General features: G+C 43.9%; 1 protein-coding gene across 8 annotated transcripts in view; it reads left to right on the top strand.

Moving 5' to 3' along the window:
• The window catches only part of LOC140425229 (zinc finger protein 385D-like), a 1,050,252-nt gene that overhangs the window by 973,377 nt on the left and 53,713 nt on the right, over positions 1-23,162 (top strand). For all 8 annotated transcript variants that reach the window (XM_072509298.1, XM_072509303.1, XM_072509300.1 and 5 more), the window contains one exon: positions 20,128-20,355. In XM_072509298.1, coding sequence (XP_072365399.1) covers positions 20,128-20,355 — 228 coding nt within the window. The remainder of the gene's footprint in view (positions 1-20,127; positions 20,356-23,162) is intronic.

Here is a 23,162-nt window from a genome sequence, read left to right as displayed (position 1 = left end):
CTATTTTGCCGCTCTTATTAGTTTAGCCTCAAGTTTATTGGCAGCCACCAAGAATTCATTATCATGAGAGCTTCTGCTGCTAGTTCTGTTCTGAGATGTTCTGTGTTCTTTATTTCATTGTCTAACCATTCAATCTGCAAACTCTATTTGCACTCTTTTATGTCTGTCGCGACCAGTAAGCAAAATCACCCTCTTGCACTTGCACGATCAGAGACTCTTTCCACAGTGTGCAAATGTTTTCTTCTAGATTCACTGTCATTATTTGCCCTGTGTTTTCTTACTGTCCACTCCTTCTCCCCATTCATGGACCTCACTTCTTCACCATCATCCTGAACATTCGACCAATATTTCAACTCGCCAGTAGCTTTTCCTGACCATCTGACAATTTTTGCGTCTTTCCATTCGCTGGACCCTTCAGGAATATTGAGTACTCACTCTGGACAATTGACTTGTAGATGGGATAGTTCTTGTCATGTGTGACTATTCACATTGCCACCATCTGGTCCTTGATCTACTGTGCTCTGTTCTTCAAGACCTTCATTGGAAAACACATATGCATAAGCATTTGAGGTACAAATTTTAAAGTACATTTACTTCTGTCAACTGCTCAGAGTCTGAGATTTAGTAAATAATTCTGAGTAATCATGAATTGCGAAGAGCTAACAGAGAAAGTAGACAATGGTAATTCAGTTGATGTAATTCTGCTGGATTTTCAAAAGGCCTTTGAAAAGATGCCACATTAGGGACTAATGAATAAGGTCAGGGAATGTAGAATCGGGGAAAATGGCAGAATGGATTCTGAGCTACCTTAAAGACAGAAAGGAGAGAATAGGAGTAAAGGATATTTGTTCAGAGTGGCAGAACGTGGGAAAAGGTGTTGCATAAGGATCAATGTTACGGCCACTGCTATTCACAATTGATGTTCATAGTTTAAACTTTCAGAACAAAAACACATGATGTGATCTACCGCCGTGTTCCACCCGAAAGGTAATGTGGCACAAGATCTGATGCGATATCGTGAGACGTCGCAATGTGAATCCTGCCCATTGTGGGTGAATTACTTTTTAGCAAATCTGCATTTTAGAGTGAGACAACTAGTCTCACTCTAATCTGCACTCCCACTGTGGCGATATGTCTGTGAATAAGATTGTATGCAGTTAGCAATGCGACCTCCAACCAGCTGGTGGCGTTAGACCTTGGTCACGTGATGTGGCAGACTCACCGGTTGGTAGTAAGGTGTACACAAGGACAGTCGCACATTGGGTAGTTCCAGAGCAACCTAGTCGGTATAGTAATCTGTCTGTTATCCTTCCATGTGTTAACTAATAAATTATCATTCTAAGTAAGTCATCAGCAGTTCTGTGAGGATCATTGCAAAGACAAGACAATAGATCACAGCCTCCATGATCTAACCAAGGGGTTGGAATCTAACCCTTTTGCCTTGGAGATTACCTCGGGCGAGCGCCATTCAGTGCTGGTAACCACAAGTGAGGGCTCAGATGGAACGGCACTTCTGGAGGGGCTTGCCCTCTGGGCAGGGTGGTACCCTGGCACTGCTGGTTCCACCCAGGCACCTTGGCACTGGTATCCTGACACTCCCAACCTGACACCCTGGCAGTGCCTCCTGGGTGCCAGCCTGGCACTGCCAAGGTGCCCAGGTGGCACTGCCAACTGGAAGGGACACTGACAGGCTGCCAGGCTAGCAGTGTCAAAGTGCCAAGCTGCCATTTTACCCACCATGGGGATTGGGCCCGGGATGCCTGCATGGTTGCAGTGGCGACCTGAGGACCTCTTTATAGGTGAGTTAGGGCTTTGATGGGGTCTGGGGTTGAGTAGGGGGGGCCAAGTGCTCGTGATGTCATTTTTAAATGGCGTTCCGATCTCCTTCTATACTAAGTATTCCCAGTGCGCAGAGCCCCTCAGTGCAGAAAATGGGACTAAGTGTGGCCTCGGTGGGTAGTTCCCCACTGTGGCCCCGAATCTATCCGAATGGGAACAAAGTCCTATTCAATCGTGTGGGGTTTGTTGGCACTCAGAGTGCTGGGAAACACCTGGCTAACGCGCTCATTATGGGACTCTTTTCCCATTCAGGTAGATCACGCCCACAATTTCTGAATTTGTGGTTGACACCAAATTTTGGCAGGTGGGTGGGGTGGGAGGGACAGATGGTCAATACTGAATAGGACTGCAAAAAATTACGAAAGGATATTAATTAACTTGTAGAATAGGCAAGTCTTTGGTGAATCAATTTCAACACTGGTAAGTATGAGGTAGTACATTTGGGGCGATGGTCATTTTTTACTTGAAAGTCTAGATGGGACAGAAGAACAAAGGGATTTTGAAATACAAATACATCAATCATTAAAGTTGTGCCATGGGTTAGCAAGATCATATTAAAAAAACACTGGACTTAATTTCTAGCAGAATAGAATTGAAAAGTAGGAAAATTATGCTAAACCTGTATCAAAACCTTGGTTAGACCATACTTAGAGAACTGTGTGCGGTTCTGGTGTCCAGATTATAAATAGGATATTAAGGCACTGGGGAGGATGCAGTGAGGATTTACAAGGATGATACCAGAAGTGCGTGTATATAACAGGAAAGGATTGCTGGCCTTCTTTTCTTTTGAAAAATGAAGGCTGAAGGGTGACTGAATAAAGTGACAGAGCGGATACAGAGAGAACATTTCCACTTGTGGGGAGGAACATTACTAGAGGCCATCAGCATAAGATAGTCACCCAGAAATATACGGAATTCAGAAGAAACTTCTTTCCCAAGAGTGGTAAGAATGTGAAACAGCCTACGACAGGGAGTGGTTGAAGGGAATAGTATACAGATATTTAAATGAGAAGTTGGACAATCGTTTGAGGAAATGTATAGTTACAATGGTAGATTTAAATGAAAAAATATGGAAAGAAGTGTGAGTGAGGCATAAACACCAACATGGATGGGTTGATCCAACTGGCCTACTTCTGAGCCATACATTCTAAATAATGAACCTTAACAGCTCGATTGACATGTTTGATAAGTACTGACTTACCATTACAATCTATTACTTTACCAAAAGCTTTCCAATCGCTTTGGCCCTCACTTTTATAGAATACCCATTTTTCTGGTTCTATCTCGGATGGTCTTACACAATGCTTCCATGTTCTCAAATTTTCTCCAAGACATCAGCTTTCAGGAAAGCCTGTCTCCCTGTCTGTAAGCATTCAACAACGATGAGAGAAATGGAACTCATTGTCCTGCCTTCTAGAGCAAAAAGGCTATCATGTGGACAAAAAGATAATTTGGGATTTCATTCACAGACATAAACTGCACATGACAGAGTAGTTGTCAACTTGCAGACTGGTTGATCACTTATAATTTTATGCAGCATTTCACTGATTGCTGCACAATTCCTTCCACAAAGTTAACTGCAGAAACAAACTTTCAGCTGCGGTGTTCATGGCCATTATGTTCATATTTTCTAACATGCCTCTGAACTCATTGTCAGCAAATTCCCCATCATTAAAAATTAGAAACTTCGATGGTGATCCCAGTCCAGTCTGCATCCATTTCTCCTTCATTTTGACAACGACAACTGTTGCTAAATTCAAATACTTGCCTTGGATTTTGCGAACTACAGTTCCCAATGGGCCTCAGGAAATGGCTGCACATGCGTCGTTGGTGTCTTTCATGTCTTCATGCAGAGAACTGGCCCTGTGCACATTCTCAGTTCATTTCTTTTGTGTGTTGAGACACGGAACTGACCCTGTGCACAGGCGCAGAAGAAAAAGAAGAAAAGTGAAATGGCACAAAACTGGAGATCCGATGACCTGAAAAGGAACGCCATTGCGGACAGGGTGTCCCTGGGTGTAGGACAGGACATGCGAACAGGGCGAAGGTCCAAAACAAAGTTCCCAAACCAGGGAGTGGGGGGAAAAACAGGTCCCAGAGTAAGGTCCCATGTAAGGGATAAGGACAGAGATCAGAAACCGATCCTGCTAAACAAAGTTGAGGGAAAGGAGCAGAACAATAGACATCAAATTAAACAGAGAAAGCTTCTGGAGGCAGACTTGAAGCTTAGTGGGCTTGAGAGAAGCACTGAAGATCCGAGAGGGAAACCAAAGTTTGGTGATTCTGTGCTGAAGGCCGAAAGGGGAAAGATATGCTTTTGGAGCAATTCATCCCAGGTCTCGCAACCATTCCGCCCCCCCTTCACGCCCTGCTTAAACAAAATCAGGAGTGGGCATGGAGAATGCCGCAGGAAGAAACATTTGCGAACATGAAATGGCAGATAACTTCTCCCGGCCTGCTGGAGCCTGCAAAACCACACATAGTCACATGTAATGCCTCCCATATGGCATCAGCACCATTCTCTCACATCGGATGGATGAAAGTAGGGAGTGGCTGATTGCATTTGCCTCAAGAATATTGGCTGCAGCGCAATTATGCACAAATCGAGAAGGAAGGGTTAGCCATGGGCTTTGCTACAAAGAAGATCCATCAGTACGTGTATGAGCATCATTTCACGGTGTTCAAGCCACTGTTGGGACTCTTCAAAGAAAATGTGGACATTCTGCCCATCGCGTCAGCCAGAATCCAGCAGTGGGCCCTCCTACTGGTGGCATACGGGTGCACAATGAAGCATCGGCCGGGAACACAGAGAATTGAGTTGACTCCTGCTGCCGATGAGACTACCAACGCCACCCAGAGCTAAAAAAGTAATAGTTGCACTTCATGGACATGTTGCCAGTTACGACGGCTAAAATACATGAGTGGACACAAATGGACCCCCTATTGTCAAAAGTTCACCTTATAATATTGTGTGGGGGCTTCGCAAGTTACCCAGTGAATTGAAGGCTTTCACCACCAAAATAGCAGAATTCAGTATCGAAGACGACATCCTCCTCTGGGGGACTTGCGTCACAGTCCCGTACAAAGTTCAGGATCTCATACTGAGGGACTTTCATAACGGACACCCAGGAGTGTCCACAATGAAAATGCTCACCCACATCCATGTCTGGTGGTCGGGCCTGGATGCGGAAGTAGAGCGATTGGTCCAGCAATGTAGTGTGTACCAAGAACTGCAGAAGCTTCCGCCCACTCCACCTCTTCATCCCTGGGTGTGGCCGGGATGTCTTTGGGTATGGCTTCATGCCGACTTGCCAACCCCTGTCAAGGCTCCGTGTGTCTGATCATAATCGACTCACATTCAAAATGGTTAGCAGTCCACAGGGTGTCATCCATAACTTTGACCACAACTATAGAGAAACTGTGGCTCTCGTTTAGCACAGAAGGCATCCCAGAAGTGCTAGTCACCAACAATGGCATGCCATTTAGGAGTGAGGAGTTCGGGGGTTTCATGAAAACTAACGGGTGCAACACATCTGCACAGCCACGTATCACCCAGCTTCAAATGAGCTAGCCGAAAGAGCAGTGCAAACGTTCAAGAGAGGATTGTAAAAGCGGACCTCGGGCTCCCTTGACACACACCTCAACAGATTCTTATTTTGCTATCGAACCACTTCATGTACTGCGACCGGTGCGGCACCGGCAGAACATCTGATGGGCCATAGACTTCGGACCCATCTCAGCCTCACTTTTCCAGATATTGGTGGGAAAATAGGCCATGGTCAAGAGCAACAAGGGCATTGCTGGGTCAAGCGTAAACAGGCCAGGCAGTTCATGCCAGGTGACGCAGTCTACGTTAGGGACTTCGGTGATGGTGCCAAAAGGGTTCCAGGCATGGTAGTTCTACAAAAAGGCCCATTGTCATACTAGGTTCGGGTACAAGGTATGAAGGAATAATGGATATATGAATTATTTTCTAATGTTTCTATTGAGATCTTTCCAAACATTTTATCTGATATAATATAGTTATTTTTTTTGTTCATTAAATGTCAAGGTATATTTGTGCCTTTTTCATGGAAGGTTCACTGAACAGCATAATACCTCACTTAAACTTGACGAATACCATTGAAATGGCTTACTCCAGCTATTTTGTGTAAAATTACAACTCTTCTCAGTTATTTCATTGTGTTGCTATCATAAAACCTGAAACAGGCAGTACTTTTATATTCCTTAATCTTGCATTGATCCTCACTGTTTTGTCAATCAAGGTAATATTTGAGCCAATCGGCTTCATAAGTGTCAAAGTGCAAACACTATCTAGCACTGTACAGTTAAACGAATCCACAACTAAATTATTTATCACAGGAATAAAGTTCCTTCTGTGCAGTAAAAAAAAATTAGATTTAATATTATTTTCATCTATTTCATCTTTGAGTTTGAGGACACTGCCTATCTGCTTTGGGCAGGACAGCAAATAGTGCCACTTCGAGTCACTTCTTAAGAATCTGTTAATTGTTCCTTGGGCATTCCCAGGATTCAGTCACCTATTGTCGGTTGTTTTTTGTTGTAGTAGTAATTTCTGTTCAAGGTGATTTTAACCTTATTCTGCCTGTCTTTAATTATTACATTGAATGACCTGACTCCTGTATCGGGAGTATTTTGAAATCCAGCTGTTATTGAGTCTTTGGGCGTCATTCTCCGACCCCCCCGCCGGGTCGGAGAATGGCCGTTGGCCGCCGTGAATCCCGCCCCCGCCCCCGCCGAAGTCTCCGGTACCGGAGATTGGGCGGGGGCGGGAATCGGGCCGCGCCGGTTGGCGGGACCCCCCGCTCAATTCTCCGGCCCGGATGGGCCGAAGTCCCGCCCAGAAATTGCCTGTCCCGCCGGCGTAAATTAAAGTTGGTATTTACCGGCGGGACCAGGCGGCGCGGGCGGGCTCCGGGGTCCTGGGGGGGCGCGGGGCGATCTGACCCCGGGGGGTGCCCCCATGGTGGCCTGGCCCGCGATCGGGGCCCACCGATCCGCGGGCGGGCCTGTGCCGTGGGGGCACTCTTTCCCTTCCGCCTCCGCCACGGCCTCCACCATGGCGGAGGCGGAAGAGACTCTCCCCACTGCGCATGCGCGGGAAACTGTCGGCGGCCGCTGACGCTCCCGCGCATGCGCCGCATTTCCGCGCCAGCTGGCGGGGCACCAAACTCCATTTCCGCCAGCTGGCGGGGCACCAAACGCAATATCCGCCAGCTGGCGGGGCGGAAATCCCTCCGGCGTTGGCCTAGCCCCTCAATGTTGGGGCTCGCCCCCCAAGGATGCGGAGCATTCCGCACCTTTGTGCCGGCGCGATGCCCGTCTGATTGGCGCCGTTTTTGGCGCCAGTCGGCGGACATCGCGCCGTTGGGGGAGAATTTCGCCCTTTAATTCTTTGAGATACTCTGGAATGTCTCATTGTTCCTTGAAGCAAATGAGAATTACCTCAGGCAGTTTATTAAGGCAAAAAACATCTGATCCAACAGGATCTCCTTCTCCAAGAATCGAATATCAGTTAGAACCAGTTTGTAACCAGTAGCCTATCCATATGAGGCATCAGTAATTTCAGGGTTCACCTGAATTACCATGGATATGATTAATCCCCAAATTGAACTTTGTCAACATTTAGACAATCTGTTAAAACCTACGATATATTCTTCCATAGAATGACCAACATTTTTCTGAAATCTCAAATTCTATCCATGTCTTACAGGCATTTAACAAATCACCTTTATTGTAGACCTTATCCAAGAACTCCAACAGATGTTCCACACCTTCATCACGATCAAACTGATGGACATCCACCTCACAAAATACTTTACTTCTAATTTTATAATTAAATCAACACTGAGGCCACACTGTTTTCACTTTGGTATGGATATAACCCATTCTCCACATATTCATTCTTCCACTGTGCATATAGTTCAAATTCTGAGAATATTAAAGAATAGTCATATCCCGATAATTTGCACTTTCTTTTTGCCATTTTCAACAATGACCACTGGGATTTTAGTCTTCTGCCTTTTTAAAAATATTTCCAATCTTCACCTTTAGGCAACCATCCTTTGCTAGCATGTTATGCTTCAAAAGGCCAGGTGGTAAAGGATTGAACTGGAGCCAGTCTGTGCATAATTGTGTATTTACAGAGAGATACATCACAAGCATACACCTCCTTGCCCAGCAACCACCATTTTAGTCTATTCTTTTTTATAGTGGCACAAGTGAAACCCCAGTTAATTCTCACCACCTTCATACATTTAAATACAAACAAAGAACAAAGAACAAAGAAATGTACAGCACAGGAACAGGCCCTTTGGCACTCCAAGCACGTGCCGCCATGCTGCCCGACTAAACTACAATCTTCGACACTTCCTGGGTCTGTATCCCTCTATTCCCATCCTATTCATGTATTTGTCAAGATGCTCCTTAAATGTCACTATCGTCCCTGCGTCCACCACCTCCTCCGGTAGCGAGTTCCAGGCACCCACTACCCTCTGTGTAAAAAACTTGCCTCGTACATCTACTCTAAACCTTGCCCCTCTCACCTTAAACCTATGCCCCCTAGTAATTGACCCCTCTACCCTGGGGAAAAGCCTCTGACTATCCACTCTGTCTATGCCCCTCATAATTTTGTAGACCTCTGTCAGGTCTCCCCTCAACCTCCTTCGTTCCAGTGAGAACAAACCGAGTTTATTCAACCGCTCCTCATAGCTAATGCCCTCCATACCAGGCAACATTCTGGTAAATCTCTTCTGCACCCTCTCTAAAGCCTCCACATCCTTCTGGTAGTGTGGCGACCAGAATTGAACACTATACTCCAAGTGTGGCCTAACTAAGGTTCTATACAGCTGCAACATGACTTGCCAATTCTTATACTCAATGCCCCGGCCAATGAAAGCAAGCATGCCGTATGCCTTCTTGACTACCTTCTCCACCTGTGTTGCCCCTTTCAATGACCTGTGGACCTGTACTCCTAGATCTCTTTGACTTTCAATACTCTTGAGGGTTCTACCATTCACTGTATATTCCCTACCTGCATTAGACCTTCCAAAATGCATTACCTCACATTTGTCCGGATTAAACTCCATCTGCCATCTCTCCGCCCAAGTCTCCAAACAATCTAAATCCTGCTGTATCCTCTGACAGTCCTCATCGCTATCCGCAATTCCACCAACCTTTGTGTTGTCTGCAAACTTACCAGTTACATTTTCCTCCAAATCATTTATATATACTACAAAGAGCAAAGGTCCCAGCACTGATCCTTGTGGAACACCACTGGTCACAGCCCTCCAATTAGAAAAGCATCCTTCCATTGCTACTCTCTGCCTTCTATGACCTAGCCAGTTCTGTATCCACCTTGCCAGCTCACCCCTGATCCCGTGTGACTTCACCTTTTGTACTCGTCTACCATGAGAGACCTTGTCAAAGGCCTTACTGAAGTCCATATAGACAACATCCACTGCCCTACCTGCATCAATCATCTTAGTGACCTCCTCGAAAAACTCTATCAAGTTAGTGAGACACAAACTCCCCTTCACAAAACCATGCTGCCTCTCACTAATACGTCCATTTGCTCCCAAATGGGAGTAGATCCTGTCTCGAAGAATTCTCTCCAGTAATTTCCCTGCCACTGAAGTAAGGCTCACCGGCCTGTAGTTCCCTGGATTATCCTTGCTACCCTTCTTAAACAGAGGAACAACATTGGCTATTCTCCAGTCCTCCGGGACATCCCCTGAAGACAGTGAGGATCCAAAGATTTCTGTCAAGGCCTCAGCAATTTCCTCTCCAGCCTCCTTCAGTATTCTGGGGTAGATCCCATCAGGCCCTGGGGACTTATCTACCGTAATATTTTTTAAGACACCCAACACCTCGTCTTTTTGGATCTCAATGTGACCCAGGCTATCTACACACCCTTCTCCAGACTCAACATCTACCAATTTCTTCTCTTTGGTGAATACTGATGCAAAGTATTCATTTAGTACCTCGCCCATTTCCTCTGGCTCCACACATAGATTCCCTTGCCTATCCTTCAGTGGGCCAACCCTTTCCCTGGCTACCCTCTTGCTTTTTATGTACGTGTAAAAAGCCTTGGGATTTTCCTTAACCCTATTTGCCAATGACTTTTCGTGACCCCTTCTAGCCCTCCTGACTCGTTGCTTAAGTTCCTTCCTACTTTCCTTATATTCCACGCAGGCTTCGTCTGTTCCCAGCCTTTTAGCCCTGAGAAATGCCTCCTTTTTCTTTTTGACGAGGCCTACAATATCTCTCGTTATCCAAGGTTCCCGAAAATTGCCGTATTTATCCTTCTTCCTCACAGGAACATGCCGGTCCTGAATTCCTTTCAACTGACACTTGAAAGCCTCCCACATGTCAGATGTTGATTTGCCCTCAAACATCCGCCCCCAATCTATGTTCTTCAGTTCCCGCCTAATATTGTTATAATTAGCCTTCCCCTAATTTAGCACATTCATCCTAGGACCACTCTTATCCTTGTCCACCAGTACTTTAAAACTTACTGAATTGTGGTCACTGTTACCGAAATGCTCCACTACTGAAACATCTCCCACCTGGCCGGGCTCATTCTCCAATACCAGGTCCAGTACTGCCCCTTCCCTAGTTGGACTGTCTACATATTGTTTTAAGAAGCCCTCCTGGATGCTCCTTACAAACTCCGCCCCGTCTAAGCCCCTGGCAACTAATATACAATTAAGAGCTACCAAAAAATGGGGAAAGTAGCAGACCATAAATATCTGGGCGCAATGATCCCAGTGATTACATCCAGCAACACTGATCCTGCTGGAGTTTTGCAGGATTGGGGGTTGGCAACTAATTTGCAACGGTCGAATATAGAGTATGTCTGCTGCCCATCTGCCTCATGCAACCAGAAGACCAAGTGTCTGGTTATATTCGGTGGTGTGTGTTTTTTTTGGCCCTTTCTTCAGGTCCAATGAAGCTCTCTGCATTTGGCCTTCTCTCTAAATAGGCCAGAGTATTCCGCTCTTCAGGGATTTGGACCACTTCCTCAAATACTCCCTGCACCAGTATCCAAAGACATTAACAATGCTGCATACCAAAGCTGAACAAGATAAACTACAGGAGTAAATACTTCTAAATTTGGGCAGATAAGTACCAGATAAAATTCAACTTGAGAAATGGAAAGTGCTTTTACTAACACTTAAATGGAAAATAAATAACTTGCATGGAGAATGTTAGATATATGGGGATCCTATTGGCAATATATTGAAACTATCATAACAATGCTTGATGGTAGTGACACAATCATATCAGATGTTGGGTTGTATTGAAAGGTCAATTCTGAGCCAAAAGAGTGATGTAATTCGGCCACTTTCTAAATCATTAGTATGATTGTAGTTAAAGTTGCACCGTGTGCATTTCTGGTCACCACAAGACAAAAAGGATGGCAGCCATTATAGCTGCCTCAGCTCATCTGTGCTGGCACCCTCATCCATGCTATTGTTGTTGGGCCATTCCCCATAAACCTGAGCTCATCCAAAGTCCGAATTTGCACCAATTCTTATTCACACATTGGCTCATGCTCACTGACCTACATTGGCTCCAGATTAAGCAATGCATAGAACATACATTGCAGAAGGAGGCTATTTGGCTCATCGAGTCTGCACCGACCCACTTAAGCCCTCACTTCCACCCTATCCCCGTAACCCAATAACCCCTCCTAACATTTTTGATCACTAAGGGCAATTTATCATGGCCAATCCAACTAAACCCACGCAGACACGGGGAGAACGTGCAGATTCCTCAGACAGTGACCCAGCGGGGAATCAAACCTGGGACCTTGGCGCTGTGAAGCCACAGTGCTAGCCACTTGTGCTACCGTGCTGCCCATTGATTTTAATATTCTCAGCTTTGTTTTTAAATTCCCTCCAATGGTCCCACCTCCTGCCTAACTCTGTAATACTCCATCCCCATTAACCTTCCAAGATATTTGCGCTCGTCTAATTTTGGCCTCTTAAGGATTAAAAATATTAATAGCATCACTACTGGGACCATGTTTTCAACTCGTCTACATCCTAAAATTTGGAATTCCCTTCCTATACTTACCTGCCTCTCCACCTGTCTCTCCTCCTTTAACACTCACTTCATAACTTACTTCTTTGACGGAGCTTGTGATTATTTGATCTAACGTCTCATGATGGGATTGCTGTCAAATTTAGTTTGATAATATCCCTGTGAAGTGGCTCAGCTGTTTTAATACATCAGCCTGACTATTCAGAGGAATGGCAATAACTGTGGGATTGCTAGACCGCTCCTCTCTGCGCCATGTTGGTGTTCCACATTTCTGGCCAGACTATCGAACCCAGCTTACCTTCAATCCAACAGCTTCCTTGTTGGACTGATTAATTGGTGGAGGGGAGAGAGAAGCACACTCACATTTTACAGTCGTAGCTGTGGTATTTTGATAAATGTTTACTAACATGCTGTAAAACTAGGACTTTTAAGTGTGAATGGGTCGATGTATAGGCGGGTAAGGGAGTGGGGTGGGTGAGGTAAGGGGGTAGGATGGCAGATGGGTAGGATAGTGTGGCGAATCTGAGAAATCTTCAGAGTTTAAAGTTTGTATTTAGTATTTTTCAAGGCAGCACAGTAGCATTGTGGATAGCACAATTGCTTCACAGCTCCAGGGTCCCAGGTTCGATTCCGGCTTGGGTCACTGTGCGGAGTCTGCACATCGTCCCTGTGCGTGCGTGGGTTTGCTCCGGGTGCTCCGGTTTCCTCCCACAGTCCAAAGATGTGCAGGTTAGGTGGATTGGCCATGATAAATTGCCCTTAGTGTCGAAAATTGCCCTTAGTGTTGGGTGGGGTTACTGGGTTATGGGGATAGGGTGGAGGTGTTGACCTTGGGTAGGGTGCTCTTTCCAAGAGCCGGTGCAGACTTGATGGGCTGAATGGCCTCCTTCTGCACTGTAAATTCTATGATAATCTATGATTTTTGCTGTGATTACAAAGGGAAGGAATCATTGATTTCATTGTAACCTTTTGTAACAAGACATAAGAAGATGGTGTGCTTTTAGATGCAGGTGGCATAGTTAATGGGAGGGACCAGGTTTGTCCATTATTTTTGGAACACTAAGCTGGACAGATTTGGTTCACTTTGGTTCCAACAAAATATCTCTCCCCCAAAAACTATCTCAAGATAAGCAAGTAAAATGTGATTGTTAACATTCACTTGTGGTATTATAATATATATGGGCTTGCTGAATTGTAATATATGTATACATACCTCTATCTAGAGACAGGGTTCTCGTTTTGGATCCTTAGTGAGGGAATATGGTAGGGTGGCCAGTGGGTAAGGTGGTAGATGGTAGGGTAGGAGGTGGGTAGGGTAGTACGCCGTAGGGTAAAACATAGGTTGTGCAATACGTGTGTAGGGTGAATAGGATGATGGGGTACTGGGTGGCAGTTAGGAAGGGTGATGAGGTCAGGTTTGTGGGGGGGGTTGGGGGGGGGGGGTGAATTTGTCAGTTGTACCAAAGTCTAGGAGTTAGATGAGGATTTTTCGGTCTAACATTTCTGAGGTAACTATCCAGGTAAATTAATGAAAGATAATGGAAGCAATTATTATAGATTAATTCAAGTGAAAATGTGTTAGATTTCTTTCAGAAAATAATATTTTAGGTAACAGTGTGTGACTAACTTGAGGTATGGGGCAGATTATCCCCATTATCCTCCAGTGATATACCAAGTGATGAATGAGCCAAGGCAGTGAAAACTCCAGAGTATGGAACTCCATCTTCTATCCCTGACAGAAGTGCTCATGTGTCAGGTAAATGGAGGACCTCCCTTTCCAACGCTGCCTGGAAAATCCCCAAAACAGCTGAAATGCAGTTGAACCAGGCCCTGTTTTTTCCAATGGGTTAGTAGGAGGCCTACCTAAAAATCTATGAACGTGAATAAAATGCATCTGAGTATTCTGCAGTTTTACAAATTTGTAGCAAAATAAAAGTCAAGACACGGCAGGGTAAGAAGGAGCATCAGGTAGGTGGACAACATTGGGACTTGGGCTGAACAAAATCAGAGAAGCAAGAAGATGCCAATGGCCCCAGTAAAGCTATAGTGACAACAAATGACATGAACTCATACTCTCACTTTTGTTTGTAACAATTACAATGGTGAAAATGCACATTTTTAAGTAGGTGCTAGCAGATTTTATGTGGTCATGTTTTTGTAAATATGTACTCCTGTGTGTAAGAGTGACAAGCTTTCGATTGTTGCAGGATTTGGAAGCATGGTTGTAAATGAAATGCTCAGAAACAGTAAAGTGTTCGTTTGGTTGCTGGAAAATACTTAAATGCTTCCCTACATAGTCGAACAATCACTACTATAGTATTTTCTTAACAGCCCTGCTCCCTCCATAGTATTTAAAACTTTACTGCAGTACCGCTGCAAATCTGCCCTTGTGCAATTCTGGAGTGTTTTTTTGGATCTGGTTTGTTAGTCTAAACAAGTATTTGTTGAGTTGTCAAGAAAAAACAAATGTTATTTTCAGAACTACCTCTAAACACAGGTTTAACAGTGTTACGCTTTGTCCTTTCCTGACGTGAAAATATGAAATGAAAACAAAAATGCTGGAAATGCTGAGCCAGCCTGGCAGCATCTGAAGAGAGATGGTGGGAGCGATTCAACAGAAAAAAAATCTCTGGGCGGGATTCTCCGGCCACGTTCGCCTGGCGACCGGAGAATCCCGCCCGAGGTCAATGGTTTTTTCCATTCTACGCGGCTCACCCGTGGCGTTCTAGCGGCGGGCAGGGTGGGAGAATCCAGCCCAATGTCTGGTTTTGGGTGCAATTGCCAGGGTGTTTCTCGGCGGTTGCAGTGCCAAGAATCACCCCACTATTCAGCAGCACTTTGCCCCGGGGAGTTTTGGCCTCGGGGAGTTTCTCTCCGCTGAGGCCGCACTTGAGTCATTTCCTGCAGGCGGGCCCAGCAGGAAAGGTACTTTGCAGATCGGGGCGCATTTTGTCTGGCTGATGCCTGCTAAAGCCCCTTGGGCCCAATCCCTGACAGTGCTAGCCTGGCACCCTGGAATTGGCACCCTGGTAGTGCCAGGGTGGCACTGCAGGGTTGAGAGAAGCATTGCCATGGTGCCCAGTGCCAGAGGGAGTGCCAGATTACCACCCTGCCCTGTCCCCGATTGCCCGGGGGTCTCTAATGGCCTGGGAAGCACCCCCCACGTGTCACTACGACTGGTCCACATTTGTGGAAATCAACACTAAAAGGCACCCTGGCACCCTAATGGCTCATTTAAATATGCAGCAATGGATCACGCCCAGTGAAAGCTACACCTCCCAGAGTTTGTTACATCTTGCGAGGTGTTTCAACGATCGCATATCTCGCAAGAGGCCACACAAGATTCAACAACCTCGTACCGGCACCAAGTCGGGCACGGTGAGGCAGCTAAATCACGTACAGTGTTAATGTTTCACTTTTCCCAATTCTGATGCTAGATCGTCAATCTGAAATGCTAATTGTTTCACTTCCTGTAAATACAGCCAGATCTATTGAGCATTTCAAGCATTTCTTGTTATCAGAAAGGTTTTGTGTTATTAAGTTAACAAGCAATAGGAGATTGCAACAGTCATAGAATCATAGAATGCCTACAGTGCAGGAGGAGGCCATTCAGCCCATCATGTCTGCACTAACTCTCTGAAAGAGCACCCCACCTAGGCCCATGCCCTCACCCTTTCGCCATAACCTCATATCCTCACTAACCTTTTGGACACTAACATTGCATTAAAAAACAATGTGAGCTGAATTGTTAACCTGACTTTGTGCAGTCTATCTTTCTGAAGCTGTGATGTGGACAGAGCAATGCAAGTCGTAAAGAACACCAATTCAGTTCTGTTTCAAAACTGAGCATGAAAAGTTTCCGCTGTTTTCATGGTCTCACGAGCTATGGTCCAAGATGGTGAAAACATGAAAGGAGACTATAAAATACAGACACAAGTTCAACAATTGGAGGCCAATGTTGGATCCAACATTTGGTTCCAGAAGCCAAAGGAAATTGCAGAATTGTCACAAATTAGTGAAATCCAGTCCTGCCCTCCCCAGATCATAATAAATATTTTATAGCATTTTTTTCTGGTCAGTGAAAAGAAGTGTTTCAATTATTAGGGAGAAGATGAGATTTTAGTTCCATTTCTTTAAAGTAAGAGAGACATCCATGAAACGGACACAATTTGGGAGTAAACAGTGAATCCGATGGCACCAAATTACCTTCGATAAAGCACCACATAATAAATTTGTTATTAAACTTGTAATCCATAAAGTGGCTATGCATATATAAAATTGGCTGAGACTAAAGGCAGCGTTAAGTGGTAAATGGTTGTTTTTTAGAATGTGTGGGTGTTGGTACCACTGCTCTTTCTGATTGATATTAATTACCTGGACTTGGGCAGAAAAGGCATAATTTCAAAGTTTGCAGGTGGCATGAAACTTAAAAATGTAGCATCAGTGAGAAGGATAGCAACTGACTTGAGGAGAATCTGCACAGACTGGTAAAATAAGTTAGATGCATGGCAGATAAAGCTTAACACAGAACTGTGAAGTGAGTTTTCTGGTAGGAAATACAAGCTAAATGGTACAATTTGAAAGGGGTGCAGGAACAGAGGGCTGGATTCTCCCATCCTGCCCGCCACAAGAACGTCACTGGCAAGATGCCTACAATGGAAAAATCCATTGATCTCGGCCGGGATTCTCTGGCCGCAGAATCCTGCCCAGAGAGACCTTGAGGTGACAATACACATCTCTTTGAAGGTGACAAGACAAGATGAGATGAGGAAGCATACAGGATCCGTAGTGTCATGTTCGATTGACCTGGGCAGCACGGTGGCACTGTGGGTTAGCACTGCTGCCTCACGGCGCCGAGGTCCCAGGTTCGATCCCGGCTCTGGGTCACTGTCCGTGTGGAGTTTACACATTCTCCCTGTGTTTGCGTGGGTTTCGCCCCCACAACCCAAAAATGTGCAAGCTAGGTGGGTTGGCCACGCTAAATTGCCCCTTAATTGGAAAAATGAATTGGGTACTCTAAATTTATTTTTAAAAATTCAAAAAAAAAATGTTTTTTCAAATGTTCGATTGTTCTGTATTTGATTATGTGGGTCTGTTTACTATCAATACTTGTAGTACTTAATTAGTTACCCTGGGTGTGGACTCTTAAGAAAAGTAAACACACTGGAGAAGTTGCTATAAGTTAGTACTATAAACATGGAGCAGACATTTTAAATCGCTATGAATAGAATTTGTTACACAAATAGAAACTAGTATAATCTCTGAATAGCTCCAAGATAGAAGATGTACAACAAATTGGCAACAAGGATATTGGAGAAAAGTTTAAATTTACCAGCTCCAGCATCATCTCTTTCATTTCTTGCGACGACTCAATTATTCTGGTTGGGTATGACAATTCAAGTTCACTACAAAAGGATCATCCTAGACAGGCCCAATTGGGGTAATCCTTTTCAATAGGCTTGAATTCAACTGGAAGACTCCACAAAGCATACTTAATGAGGTTTTGCTGTGAGCCCATATCAATTAAAGCATGAGTTCAGCAAGTTATTCTGTTTTACAACTGAAGTGAATTGTTAACTTTACTTGATTAACATCCTTGTGTGGCTATAATAAGCTATTCTTTCTGTGATCTCTTTTGCCAATGTCTCAATGTTTATTTGAACAATATTAAGCGGAATTAATATTTGAAACATCTGTTTTTGATACTTTAATAGTCTCTCTAATTGACAATTTTATAGGGTTGAAGGAACAGCAGTTTTTTCAAAAGAATATTTGTGAATGGGTGTTTTCTATCTCTCAGCAGTTCCGCACTTGACATTGTTTTTATTTGGCTCATTCATTAAGTACCTAGTGCATACTGGAAGAATGGGCATGGCAGGGGCATTGGTTGGCATTGAGTTGGCATGGACAGTATAAGGGACTGTGGGTCGTATCTGGGTGGGGCATGGATCAGGTTGGCATCAAGAGTATAAGGGGCCAATGGTGTCAGGGGGGGCATGAGCTGGAACTCAATTGGGATGTAGGGGCCAATTTTTGTTGGAAAGAGGAGAAACTCATTGTGAGGTAGTAGTAAATGTGCCAGTGCATGCATAAGGAGGTGCATTGAAGTGTCCTGTTCTGGGCTTAGGTGAGGCATAGGATGCAGTGAAGGGAAGCATTCTTGGTGCTAGTGCTAAAGTAGGATGGTGCAAGGCTATGCAGAAGATAAGAGAGTTGTGGTGTGGAGTTTTTCCTTGGAAACTCTGACAAGGTCATTAAATCTGCCCTTGCATTGCTGACAGGTTGTGGGAGCAATGCTTATGACATTGACCAAGTCAGCCAATTTCTCTCTCTGCTAATGTTCAGTTATTCGCCTAGGCACCTGATGTTCATCATTGGTGATGCAAACCTCCTCCTTGCAATTGATATATTCATCTTCTGCATTTGTTTATCAATTAAAGTATCATAAAGTGTACTGAAGTTAAATTAAATGAGCAATGGGTGTGATTTTCCTAAAAAATGACGAAGTGTCATTTTGAGGAAGTTTAGCAGGGCACTACCAGGATTGCATTGCCAGGTTGCCCAGGTGCCAGACGGCACTCCCTTGGTCTATCCTTGACCACCCAGAGGACTCCAAAGGCCCCCAAGACACCCAGAGTGGCCATCATGCCTGGTCTCCACTTGTGAATACCAGTACTAATCGGCACCCATGTGAGGCCTCACTGGTGTGACCAGTGACTCCTGGGTGCGGGGGATGGCGGCCTCAGCCCAGCCGCGTAAATTTAACTGATCTTAATGGCTCATTTGAATATAATTACCTGGATCATGCCCCATGGGGGTGTGGTTTTGCGCCCAGCACAAAACCATTTTAGGGCCACTCCCACGATGCTCCGGGCGCAACAGGATTGTCGCCGGTTGCAACTCGGTGGGAGAATCCCGCCCAATATTTTAGTTCAATGAAGAAGCCAAACAATTAATAGTTTTAATTAATAGTTTGAAACAGGAGTAGCTTCCATCACACAAATGGCAAGTACAGTACCATGCCAGTTTGTAGACATTGCAATCCCAGTGATGGAAAAAAAGACAGAATTTCACGATATATTGATTTTATAAACCTTATGGATGATTCCAGCTTTGGTTCAATTCACAAACGTAACAGTGACGCAGTTTACAACAGTTGTATTGAGAGAAATCTTCCACCCACTGCAACAATCGTCGTGGATAGAACGGAAAATTTGATGGACAAACAAGAGGTCCGTTGACCTTGGGCAGGAATTTCTGCTCCTGGGAAGGACGGGGATAGTGACCAACACCTAAAACACATTGGGCAAGATCTTCTAGCTCCACCCACTGGTGGATCACCCAGCCCCACCAAAAACCAATGGATTTTTTGGCATGGTCACCATATTTCCCGCGTCGGATCCTGCCACAATGGGGCCGGAACATTCTGTCATTATTATTTTTCTGTTTATGCAATCTTGCTGTACAGAGATTGGCTGCTGCAATTCCTAATTTACAACAGTGACCAGAATTCAAAAATACTTCATTGACTGTAAAGAGTTTTGGGACCTGTTGGGAGGGGTCATGAAAGTGCTATTTAAATGCATGTTCTTTCTTTCGCAATAGACAGTGGAAAAATAAGCTCTGGAATTCACAACATAAAAACAAATCATCCCCCATCTTGTCTACCTTTCAGTAAAATTAGAGAAGATCGAGATGTTTTCACTGAAAAGGCCAATAGGGATTAGGTTTTGACAAGGCGATGATGATCATTTTTATTTCACAAGAGATTCAAATTCAGCTAATGTTATTCACAAGCTGGGCTAGAGAAAGGAACATCTTTCTATTTGCCCCAATTGCGCAGCAAATACCAAGGAAACCATCACCAACATGAATTGTTATCACAACAGCTTTTCCATGACCACCCGAAAAAGACAAAGACGCATGAATAATTGTTACAGGACCGATTGTTTGTTGGTGGGGTCCATTGACTTCAAATTGCAAAGACAGGGGATAGAATTAAAGGCTTTTCTTTAGTAGCCTTCGCAGAATTATCACCTTATCCACAGATCAAATATTGAAAAGTGGTATTGAAGAAGTGAAGAAAATAGATGGTGTTTAACATCTGATAGGTCAGACTTTTGATTAGAATGCAGTTTTTGTTTTCATATTTGCTTTGTGTTAGGAAATAGTTTGTATTTGGCTTCATTTTCACAATTTTCTTTTATTATTTTAATCTAGACAGCACTCAAGGGACAGCAACAATATCAAAAGTGACTGCACTGGCAGCAGCAAGTGATAGTGTAACAACAGAATCCATTTCCAGGACAGAGAAATCCTTTACATCCAGTAGCTGCAATACAGCTCTTCCCAAGGAAACGGAAGAAGAAAAAGCAAAACGTCTGCTTTACTGTTCCCTCTGCAAGGTGGCTGTCAACTCCGGCTCACAACTGGAAGCACACAACAGTGGTGAGACATGGAAATCTGTTTTCAGCTTCCAATCCTATAATTACCAGTCTTTAAACAGAACAACTTACTCAACTACAATCCATCCATATGAAATTAAACCTCTCCAGTTTGCTGTTAAGATACTGTGATACAAATCATGTGAAATCATTTGCATAGAAAAATAATTTGGTGTTAAATAGATGTGCAACAATCAATGGCTGGGAGTATGATAAAGCATAATATACAACTGAAGGTTTCTCATGACATCGTAGGGCTGATTAGAACTCTCAGTGGTGGCAGTAACCAACAGCGGATTGGCTGCCTGTCATAAACCTTACCCAGGGGTCCCAAAGAATAAAACAAGAGGTTATGTGATGGGCATCAATCCACAGCCATTTTTTCTAATAATAATAATCTTTATTAGTGTCACAAGTAGGCTTACATTAACACTGCAATTAAGTTACTGTGAAAATCCCTTAGTCGGCACACTACGGCGCCTGTTCGGGTACACAGTGCCGTAAGTTAAATCAATCTGCATTAAATCAACTGAGCAAAGCTGAGGTATTTTATTTCTCCTTGTCTTAGGTCAGTTGGAAATGCTCTGGTTTGGCTCCAGGGCGCAAAAACAACCTTTAAGACACTCTTCATGTGTGAGACAGGAAGGCTTTCTGACTATAACAACATCACAGTTCAGACAGACCAAGGTCTCCTCTGAAGCACACACACACATACACGTAAGGTTCAGCAGACAGAATTCAACTAACAACAGAAGGCTTGACTGATTATTTTCTCCTGGGAGGTTTCAGTTAACGCAGATCAGGGTTCTCATCTTGAACCTTCTGGTCTTTGTGGCTTAGTATCATGCTGCCGGGACAATTACCCAGTGAAGCATTAGAGGAACCCTATGAACGTTACTTTACACAGCAACCTGAAACACTAAAGCTGTGTTTCATCCAGATTGTACTTTTAAGCCATCTGTGATTTTTCTCCAAATATTACTATTGCATCCATTATATCTGTTTATATGCATTTTACGGACTGAGTTGGGATGCCTGCGTTTTACTCCAGATGCTCAGGTTTGTAGTGTGAATCTTAATGTGATGAAAGGACAGTAATTCTGTATTACTTTATTATCTTTCATTGCAGCCATCAGGTGCATAGCTGATGATTTGAGTATAGATAAAATAAATTAACAAAAGAAAGAAAAGTGATGTATGTGTTGTTACCAAATTTCCCATTATGTTGACATTATGATCACATAGTATAAAATCATGTTGTCTGAAATCTTGTATAATTTCCCTTAGCCCTTTAACTTTCTGCTACGCTGGAATAAAGGTACTTGTATATCAAACAAAAGTGCCGTGACTATAAATTCTAAACATAACCCACTCCCCTCACTGAATCAAGTGCATGATGTAGAAAATTAACAGGAGAGGACTGACAGGCATGTTATTATTGTCTTATCAACTGCCTGCCTTAAACTGTGCCATAAATAAAGTCATTTTAATTCACTGGTGAAAAAGTGACTGGAGTTGCAAAGACATGTCAGTCCACATGCTCAATGAAGCATTCTCTTCAATGTGTGTTATGCAAGGACGTTTGAATTTCCACGAATGCCACTGTCAATAGAATTTTTTTATCACCATACCACTGGCCAACAACTTCTTGTTTATTACATCAGCATTTCTAAACATTACATTTTTCCGATGCTTTTCGATATAATTTAATCCCCATACATCACATGAGGAATATTTTATTATCACTTGATTATAGGTTAAAGTTTAGCAAGACTGAGTTCACAGAGCGATGCCTCACTCAACAGGAGTATGAATTAGAGAAAAGGCTAGAAGATTCATGTTTCAACTCTTTAATCTCTGTAGCTTTCTAGGGAGCATAACTTTCCTGAATTTGTCATTTTAGCTAATCTACGAGTAAAATGTCATGTAAAACATTTTCAATTGCAGAGTCGGAGTCAATGTTCAGACAATGATTTCAATGAAAATCCCCATGTTCATGGCTCGAACCTTTAAATGATATCCACCTCTTCTAGCGTCTCTTATTCAGATTCCAAAGCTACCTCATTACAATACATCTACACAATCCAATCACAACTCCAATTCTTCCATTCACCCCCACACTCTGACATACAGCAACGTGCCACACTTTGCATTGAAAAATTCTTTGTGGCTTTTGTCAACTCTTCTCTGTTGGCCCATTTACTTCATAAAAAAAAAATTTAGAGTACCCAATTCACTTTTTCCAATTAAGCGACAAGTTAGCATGGCCAATCCACCTACTCTGCACATCTTTGGATTGTGGGGTTGAAACCTACGCTGACACTGCAGAGAATGTGCAGACTCCACACGGTCAGTGACCCAGAGCTGGGATTGAACCTGGGATCTCGGCGCCGCGAGGCAGCAATGCAAACTACTGAGCCACCGTGCTGCCCCTGTTGGCACATTTGCAATGCAATGTCATTTAGGACAATTGTGCATTCTTCACTTACATTTCCACATGGAACTTCCCATCAGATGTGTGGCAGGAGCAGGCCCAGGAAAAATGAAAGGATTGAAAATAGTGCGGAGAACTGTGGGGATTTCCCACTACGTAAGCTTGACAGGCGAGTTTCTATACATGCACATTATTAAGACCTCCACTTTTGTCTGAATAAGTACGAATTGCAGTCGGTGGTTTTGGGACTGTTGGGTGGAATCTTATAACATAAAAAGTGATCTATGTCTGAGCAAAGGAGACATACTTCTCCATAGCAGAATGGGTGCATTGACCTTTCTTCCCTCTGAGAGAGTACCTTACAAATAGAAGCCTAA

Source organism: Scyliorhinus torazame, chromosome 6 (assembly GCF_047496885.1).
Source record: "Scyliorhinus torazame isolate Kashiwa2021f chromosome 6, sScyTor2.1, whole genome shotgun sequence".
Classification (NCBI taxonomy): Eukaryota; Metazoa; Chordata; class Chondrichthyes; order Carcharhiniformes; family Scyliorhinidae; genus Scyliorhinus; species Scyliorhinus torazame.
The sequence above is the reverse complement of the archived record's forward strand: the minus strand, read 5'-3'. Positions and strand labels throughout refer to the sequence as shown.